Source organism: Oncorhynchus kisutch, unplaced genomic scaffold (genome assembly GCF_002021735.2).
Source record: "Oncorhynchus kisutch isolate 150728-3 unplaced genomic scaffold, Okis_V2 scaffold805, whole genome shotgun sequence".
Taxonomy (NCBI): domain Eukaryota; kingdom Metazoa; phylum Chordata; class Actinopteri; order Salmoniformes; family Salmonidae; genus Oncorhynchus; species Oncorhynchus kisutch.
In genome coordinates, this window is record NW_022262750.1 from 96194 (window position 1) to 106068 (window position 9875).

General features: G+C 39.9%; 1 protein-coding gene across 1 annotated transcript; it reads right to left on the bottom strand.

The window, feature by feature from the left end:
- Nucleotides 1-1931: 1931 nt before the first annotated feature.
- On the bottom strand, nucleotides 1932-9161 carry LOC116362178 (gastrula zinc finger protein XlCGF26.1-like). The gene is made up of 2 exons (XM_031816484.1): nucleotides 8894-9161; nucleotides 1932-7559 (listed from the first exon to the last, which is right to left on the bottom strand). Exons 1-2 carry the CDS (start codon nucleotides 9000-9002, stop codon nucleotides 6328-6330), a joined length of 1341 nt encoding a protein of 446 aa, XP_031672344.1. The 5' UTR covers nucleotides 9003-9161; the 3' UTR covers nucleotides 1932-6327.
- Between the last annotated feature and the right edge of the window lie 714 nt (nucleotides 9162-9875).

Here is a 9875-nt window from a genome sequence, read left to right on the forward strand (position 1 = left end):
CCTGTCTTGGGGCGCACCGGAGGAAATTATGAAAGTGAAAACATGGACGATGATTTCAAGACTTGCTGCTATCGAATACAGATCGCCCCGTGATCAATTTGATAGATTATTAACGTTTATTAATACCTGAAGTTGGTTTTGAAAAGTAGTTTGAAGTAATTTGTAAAAGTTTATAGGCAACTTTTTTAATTTTAAAAAGTGACGTTGCGTCTTGTAAAGGTGAATTTTCCTGGATCAGACCGGCCTTCATAAAATGACATTTTGGGTATACAATGACGGATTTAATCGGAAAAAATACCCAATTGTGATGTTTATGGGACATATAGGAGTGCCAACAAAGAAGCTCGTCAAAGGTAGTGAATGTTTTATATTTTATTTCTGCGTTTTGTGTAGCGCCGGCTACCGCAAAATCTTTTGTTTAGGTCTCGTTCAGGTATTTTGGGGGGTGCATGCCATCAGATAATAGCTTCTCATGCTTTCGCCGAAAAGCATTTTACAAATCTGACATGTTGGCTAGATTCACAACTAGTGTAGCTTTAATTGAGTATCTTGCGTGTGTGTTTTAATGAAAGTTTGAGTTTTATCGAGTACTATAGGTGGCGCTCTGAAATTTCCGCTGATTTGGTTCCTGTGCAGGAACCAACATCCCTAACAGGATTTATTAAACAAATGTGGTTTCTACAGACAATTGAGATGTACAAACTATGGCATAAGGGGACGAAAAGCGAATTAGAGAAAATCTGTAATTTCGATTAAGACATAAATGAGCGAGCTAGGATGGAGTCAATATAACTATTTGTGCAGCCCTTTTGAAATGCAAAGTGACAGAATTCAGTACATGGACTGTTCTTAGTGTTCTCCCTGTACACCAAGTCAGAACCGTAGGATAAATAAAGGGGCATATATGCAGACAATGGCATATTACATAATTTATGCAGCAGCATACAAGACATTGTTTGACTCACCTTGTTGTGCTGTCATCACTTGAACAAGAAGGTTCAGTCATGGGAATATTTTGTCATCAAAGTCTGGCATTCTCTGGATTTATGGTGCTTTAGAGACAACGGTGAACTCAGGAAAAAAATGATGACGTCAGTGATCTTCAGGTTGTAGCTGTAGAAAGAGGCCCAAGTTCCCAATTTACAATTCCGAGTTGGAGGAAAGTTCAAAACATATTTTCCCAGTCGAAGCTTGCTTTTCCCTGAGTTCCCAGTTGTCTTGAACTCACTCAAGTCAGATTTTGCAGTACCGAGTTAAGTTGATTTGCGCGCGGCACAAATCAAGCTCCATTGACAGCACGGCCAATGTTTACAGTTTTAAACTAGGAAAAAAGCCCCTTAATCTTAGACTTGAAACCAGAGCCACTCCAATGAATAGCAGGCTAATGATTGCTTTGCAATGCTTGCAGTTAGCCACTGATTCCTTCCAAACCACTCATTGTTGAATTTGCATATTATGTCATGTTTATGTCCAATGACCGATGAGTACCGATACCTTTTCTCTATAATTTCTCATTATTTCTCTTCATATGACAAAGATTAAAAAGGATTTGCCAGTAGATTGTCGACTTGATTCATGATGATGACTGCTAGCTCAGATGTTGAAAGTACGATGTTGACATGATCAGTCCAATCAAAGCGACTGTAGAAATAACATGATTTGACGTTACTTTATCTGTGGACAATGACCTTGAGCCTTCTTGGATGGGCACTTCTAATGTAACTATGGCAGCACCCAAGGGGCTTGAATTTTCAAGTTCTACCCTTAGACTTGACAGTGATGTATTGTCCCCATGAATGACAAAACACTGAGCCAATCACAGCGCTAAGCTCAGTATTTTCTGCTGGCTTGCCCCACCTCCACAGAAAGCACTGATCTAGGCTGAAACACCTGCATTTTGGAGATGCCTTACTCAAGAAAACCAAATAGACCATGTTTGTATGCGGCTTTATTAACAAGTCAATAATGTTTTTTTACATTCTTTGCAAACAGATACTTTATTTTCTCACTGTTTTATTGCTAAAACTGTGGGGCTCAAAACAGGTGGCTCACCTGCCCTGAATGATGAGTCTCCACTGAACTTATCTAGAACACTGCAGTCCGTCTGGGTGTTTAACCTTCCCAAGATCCCCCATGTCACCCTGCTCCTCCGTACATTCCACTGGCTTACAGTCGAAGCTCACATCCACTACAAGACAATGGTGTTTACTTACGGTGCAGCAAGAAGAACTGCCCCATCTCTACCTTCAGGCTCAAACCCTGGATCCCAACCCGAGCACTCAGTTCTGCCACCTCTGGTCTCATGGCCGTCCCACTGCTACAGGAGGTCAAGCTCCCTCTCAGCCCAGTCAAAGCACTTCTCTGTCCTACTGTCACACTGTCAAATCTAATATGAAGAACTGAATACAACCATAAGAACCATTCAACCTGTCAGATCTAATATAAAGAACTGAATACAACCATAAGAACCATTCATACTGTCAGATCTCATATGAAGAACTGAATACAACCATCAGAACCATTCATACTGTCAGATCTAATATGAAGAACTAAATACAACCATAAGAACCATTCATACTGTCAGATCTAATATGAAGAACTGAATACTAAAGAGAAGAAGAGGTTGACCAGTACATATTCATGTAACTTTATTTTTCATTGGCAGATCAATAAAGTTTGCTTCAATGCAGTTATCCAAACACATTCATGATCAGTAACTAAAATAACTAATCTAGTTTTAAAGACAATTAATAAACACACATATTCATTGCATAAACTGTGTATCATTAAATAAAGTTGTAAAACACCCCCCCCCCCCCAAACTAGTGGTGAAAAGTGATCATCACACCATCTCTATCAAATCAAATCAAATTGATTTATATAGCCCTTCGTACATCAGCTGATATCTCAAAGTGCTGTACAAAAACCCAGCCTAAAACCCCAAACAGCAAGCAATGCAGGTGTAGAAGCACGTATCTCTATCTGATACATGTTAGGGGCGGAAGGTTGCTAAATCGAATCCCGAGCTAGGTAAAAATCTGTTGTTCTGTTGTTCTGCCTCTGAACAAGGCAGTTAACCCACTCTTCCTAGGCCATCATTGTAAATAAGAATTTGTTCTTAACTGACTTGCCTAGTTTAATAAAGGTTCAAAGAAAAAAGTGTACACTAGCTCCTTCCCACAGAATACTGCAGAGGGACAACCTGGTCTCAGAGCAAAACGTATTATATATTACAAAAACATCCATGCCACTCCATTTAGTATGGATTTCACATGACTGGGCAGGGGCTCAGCCATGGGTGGGACTTGGGAGGGCATAGGCCCCCTTGGGAGCCAGGCCCGGCCAATCAGAATGAGTTTTTCCCCTCAAAAGGTCTTGATTACAGATATAAATACTACTCAGCCCCTCCTCCCCACCACCTCAGACAATCCTGCAGGTGAAGAGGTCCTGGGCTTGAAATTGTTACGTTTAGATTGTTGTTCAGTATAATACGACTTGCAGGACGTATCGTATGTTAAGAATTACAATTCGTATGTTATTTTACGCATTGCTATTCATACAATATGTTACGAACTTGTAATATGTATGATATGTTACGAATTCCAATTTCTTGTTGCTGACGTTAGCTAGGTTAGGGGTGAGGGGTTTAAGATAGAGTTAAATGGGTTTAGGAGAAAGGGTAGCTAACATGCTAAGTAATAGCTAAAAAGTAGTAAGTAGTTGCCAAGTTGGTAATTAGCTAAAATGCTAAAGTCCTCCATGATGAGATTCAAACACTCAGCCTTTGGCATGACGTTTGAATTTACACGCCCACCCTTCCACAGAGCAGGAGTAAGGCTTCTCTCCTACGTGTAAACGTTGGTGTGTTTTTAAGCTACCCAGTTGAAACTCTCCCTACAGACAGAGTCAGACCAGGCTGAGAGGGAAGCAGTACCACCCAGTCAATTGGCAGACTAGTGTTTGTTTTCAAAATGAGAAGAACAACAGAGGGTATTCAACACCAAGTGCAAATCTTTACAGTAGAAGCCAACAAAACACACCAAAACTGACAAGGTGCACACTGATTGGTAAAGTAAAGAGAGGCTAACATTCTATAACGCTCCCTTTCCTCTGCACAGTTCTCTCACAGTGAGAACCAATAGGATTACAGTGTTCTACACTTTCTTCATTTGATCCAATTACAACTTCTTTTATGAGATAAGAATTAAGTGATGGAGTGACTTTATTCTTAGCTGGTCAGAGAACCGATGAGGCTTTTCTCCTTGACCTCACTAGGGTAGGGGTCACTATTTTCCCCTCCGGATTAAAAGCGTTCCCAAAGTAAACTGCCTGCTACTCAGGACCAGAAGCTAGGAAATGCATACAATTAGTAGAATTGGAAAGACAACACTCCAAAGTTTCTAAAAACTGTTAAAATATTGTCTGTGAGAATAACAGAACTGAAAAGGCAGGCAAAAACATGAGGAAAATCCATTGAGGAAGTGCCATTATTTAGAAATGGCTGTTTTTCCAATGAAAGCCTAACCACCATTTAAAGGGAACGGACCCAGATTCTGTTCCCTATGGCTTCCACTAGTTATGAACAGTCTTTAGACATTATTTCAGGCTTGTATTCTGAAAAATGAGGGAGAATGACCACATTGAGTCAGTGGATAGTGGGATGTCCCCAGAGCTGGGTCCTGCAGAGTGCACCTTTCTTGTTTTCCTTTTATATTGACGACGCTGTTGCCAGTTGAAATATTATTGATTATTTAGGCTAAAAACAACCTGAGGATTGATTATAAACATTGTTTTACATGTTTCTACAAACTTTACGGATACTATTTGGAATTTGTCTGCCTCTTGTGACCGCATTTGAGCCATTGGATTACTGAACAAAATGTGCCAACAAAATGGAGGTTTCAAGATATAAAGAGGGACTTTATCGAAAAAAAATGAACATTTATTGTGTAACTGGGAGTCTTGTGAGTGCAACCATATGAAGATCATGATATTTCTGACTTTTGTGACTAGTCTACTTGGCTGGTAACTGTATGCAATGTTGTGTGTGCTGAGCGCCGTCCTCAGATAATTGCATGGTTTGCTTTCGCCTTAAAGCCTTTTTGAAATCTGACATGGCGGCTAGATTAACTTCTTGGATATAGGGGGCGCTCTTTTAATTTATGAATAAAAAAACATGCCGTTTTAAGCGCAATATTTCGTCACTAAAAGATGCTCGACTATGCATATAATTGGCAGCTTTGGAAAGAAAACACTCTAAGGTTTCCAGAACTGCAAAGATATTATCTGTGGGTGCCACAGAACTCATGTTACAGGCGAAACCAAGATGATACTTTACCCAGGAAATGGGCAGAATTTTCGAAGCTCTGTTTTCTATTGTCTCCTTATATGGCTGTGAATGCGCCGGGAATGAGCCTGCCCTTCCTATCGTTTCTCCAAGGTGTCTGCAGCATTGTGACGTATTTGTAGGCATATCATTGGAAGATTGGCCATAAGAGACTACATTTACCACGGGTCCGCCCAGTGTCCTTTGTGTAAATTCGTGCATAATCTACAAGCTGCACGCGGTCATCCAGTGATTGAGAGGAGAGAGGAGGCTTTCAACAAATGATATATCATAAAGAGATATGTGAAAAACACCTTGAGGATTGGTCCTAAACAACGTTTGCCATGTTTCAGTCGATATTATGGAGTTAATTTGGAAAAAAGTTTGACGTTTTGAAGACTGAATTTTCGTTTTTTTTTGGTAGCCAAACGTGACGCACCAAACGGAGCAATTTCTCCTAAACAAATCATCTTTCAGGAAAAACAGAGCATTTGCTATCTAACTGAGAGTCTCCTCATTGAAAACATCTGAAGTTCTTCAAAAGGTAATGATTATTTGAATGATTTTCTGGTTTTTGTAAAAATGTTGCCTGCTAATGCTAACGCTAAATGCTACGCTAGCATGCTACACTAACAGCGCTAGCAGTTACACAAATGCTTATTTTGCAATGGTTGAGAAGCATATTTTGAAAATCTGAGATGACAGTGTTGTTAACAAAAGGCTAAGCTTGAGAGCTAGCATATTAATTTCATTTCATTTGCGATTGTCATGAATAGTTAACGTTGCGTTATGGTAATGAGCTTGAGGCTGTATTCACGATCCCGGATCCGGGATGGCTCGACGCAACAGGTTAACAACAAGTTAAGCTTTATTTTGATGTATTACACTTGTGATTTCATGAAATGTAAATATTTATAGTAATTCAATTTGAATTTGTCACTCTGCAATTTCACCGGATGTTGACCAGGTGGGACGCAACCGTCCCAGGTACCCAAATGAAGTTAATGTATACGTTGGTGTGTTTTTAAGTTGCTCTGGTGAGAGAAACTCTTCCCACAGTCAGAGCAGAAGTAAGGCTTCTCTCCTGTGTGTGTTCTCTGGTGAACTTTTAGCTCAGTTGATGTTTTGAAGCATTTTACACAGTCAGAGCAGTAGTAATGCTTCTCTCCTGTGTGTGTTCTCTGATGTACTTTTAGCTCAGTTGATGTTTTGAAGCATTTTATACAGTCAGAGCAGGAGTAAGGCTTCTCTCCTGTATGTATAAGTTCATGTGATTTCAAGGTACCCGATCGGGTGAAACGTTTTCCACAGAAAGAGCAGTAGTAAGGTTTCTCTCCTGTATGTATACGTTCATGTGATTTCAAGGTACCCGATAGGGAGAAACTTTTCCCACAATCAGAGCAGGAGTAAGGCTTCTCTCCTGTATGTATTAGTTGGTGTGCTTTTAAGTTGGTCTTTTGAGAGAATCTCTCCCCACAGTCAGGGCAGTAGTAAGGCTTTTCTCCTGTATGGATACGTTGGTGTGTTTTTAAGGTATCCAGTCGAGAGAAACTCACCCCACAGTCAGAGCAGATGAAAGGCTTCTCTCCTGTGTGTGTTCTCTGGTGAAGTTTTAGCACCGTTGATGTTTTGAAGCATTTTGCACATTCAGAACAGGAGTAAGGCTTTTCTCCTGTATGTGTTCTCTGATGAACTTTTAGCTCAGTTGATGTTTTGAAGCACTTTACACAGTCAGAGCAGAAGTAAGGCTTCTCTATTGTGTGTGCTTTCTGATGAACAGTTAGCACAGTTGATGTTTTGAAGAATTTTCCACAGTCAGAGCAGGAGTATGGCATCTCTCCTGTATGTATACGTTCATGTGATTTTAAGTTATCCGATCGGGAGAAACTTTTTCCACAGTCAGAGCAGGAGTAAGGCTTCTCTCCTGTATGTATTTGTTGGTGTGCTTTTAAGTTCGTCTTTTGAGAGAATCTCTCCCCACAGTCAGAGCAGGAGTAAGGCTTCTCTCCCGTATGTATACGTTGGTGTGTTTTTAAGGTATCCAGTCGAGAGAAACTCACCCCACAGTCAGAGCAGGAGTAAGGCTTCTCTCCTGTGTGTATTTTTAGGTGTATTTTTAGCTTTGATAGAAATGGGAAAATCTCTTCACAATGTGGGCAGTGATGAGACCTCTTAGCTCTGTGATCTTCCTGCTGTTGATCTCTGAGTGTAGAGAATGTCTCAACATGGTATCCTGTGTGAACATCAAAAGAACCAGTCAGTTGGTGTGATTTTAATGTCAGTCATATGTATTTTATAAAGACCTTTTTACATCAGTAGTTGTCACAAAAACCCAGCCTAAAATCCGCCAAAGAGCAAGCAACGCAGGTGTAGAAGCTCAGTGGCCACAAAAAAACTCCCTATAAAGCAGGAACCTAGGAAGAAACTCAGAGAGGAACCAGGCTCAGAGTGTTGTCTCTCTGGCTGTAACGGGTGACAGGTAGCTTAGTGGTTAGAGCATTGGACTAGTAACCGAAAGGTTGCCCTTTACTTGAACCTTTATTTAACTAGACAAGTCAGTTCAGAACAATTCTTACTAACAATGGCGGCCTTCCGGGGTAACAGTGGGTTAACTGCCTTGATCAGGGGCAGAACGACAGATTTTTACCTTGTCAGCTCAGGGATTCCATCCAGCAACCTTTAGGTTACTGGCCCAACGCTCTAACCACTAGGCTACCTGCCGCCCCTTATATGAACTGTAACTCAGTAAAATCATTGAAATACTTCTCTCAATCCGGTTTTAAAAAGTCTCCCTGTGTGACATTCCTTGACACCAACCAGAAATGTTTCCTTGGCCAAATATTCCCAGATTTTCATAACAGCCAAACATGTTCTCTTGTTTCTATGTCACCAAATGTCAGACAAAAGAGAAGGCTAGGTGAGCATCAATTTCTAGTTCGGTGCAGCAGACTGCAGGGGTGTAGTGCTGCAAGTGATGAGCCGCCACAATGGTGTTTGTTTAGTAAAGTTAGATCAATGTCTTGGAATGATTCATTAGCAGTCCACATAACCAAATATTATAGCATAACATTACTGTTACAACTAACAAAAAAAATGAATTTCCTACGAGATTTTAGGAAGGTTTACTGAATCGTCCCAAACTCAACAGCACGCCATGAGGCAGAATGTGCTTTGATTAAAACAAAATACAGGAAGTCAATCAATTTTAACACCATCTGCTCTAATTTTCTAAACAAATAGTAATTCAAGAAGATTTAAATGCATATTCCCATGGAATTGATTGAGATCAAACGATTGGGCTGCAGACGCAGCTTGGTCATTTCACTGGTAAACCGTGAAGAATTATACTTGGTGATTGAGGGTATTAAACATTTTCAACGTTCTTGAGACAATGTGTGGGCAAAGACAGGAGTTACAAGTTTAAATTATTTTTGCTTCGCTGTGAAGTCTTGAGTTGTTCAGGGATGTGTGATGTCAGAAATACAGAATTCAACCTATCAATAGACTGGTCATAACTTATGGAGGTCTAATATATGAAGATAACTTATAGATAGAACCAGCTCTTACCATGACTAACAGTTGTCCTAATGTTCTCCTCCTCTTCTTCTTCTTCATCTTTAATGTTGACATTCAGCTCCAGTGTTTGACTGCAGTCTTCCAGCTTCACTGATGCCATCTCTGGATCCTGCAGAGCAAACTGGGCTCCACTGTCACAATCAGGACCCAGTGACTGTAGGTTTGGACTCAGTGTGGAAGGAGAGTGACATGATTGGTTTGTCTTCACTGTTGATGTTACCGGCCTCAGACTGAATCTGAGTCGGTCTGTAGTAATAAAGACAAAACGGACACAAAAGTTATTTTCTTGACAGTTCTGGAACTTTATTCTGCAAAAATATTTTCTATTTTTTCTTGTTCAATTATCTAATTTCAGTCGATCAGGTAGCTAATCATTGGCAAAACATTCAGTCACTTTAGACACAAAGTACACATTTTAAATTGCACAACATAAGTGCACTTAATCTATAGTAGATTTCCTAAATTCACATAAATGCATAAATGACTCAAAAACCATTTAGTACAAGATCACAGTATGTTTCATGCAGCACTATGTACTATTTTCCTGAATAACCTTGTCTTCTCTATATGATTTCACTCACAAAAAACAATTGTATTTCCCATTCACACCATATTAAGCATTATCAGGGGTCGTACAGTGGCAAGTCAAATTCAAGGACTTTTTCAGGCACTAATATTTATTTACTTGAAGCCCTGTGTGAAAACCCTGAATTATAGATAAATATAGAAACAACTGAATGTGTCTGAATATTAGTACACATGTAAAGAACTGATAATCATTACATTCAGCTTCAGAACTGTAGAGCAACTGAAATGTTCTCTCTCTGATGAGGCACTACCTGCACTGAAGTCCGTTGATGCAGACCTCCTATGGCATCATGGAGGTCCACAAACAAACATTTAAGGTCCATGTCTGTCTAATTCAGTACTTTTATTTATTTATTTATTTATTTTACCTTTATTTAACCAGGTA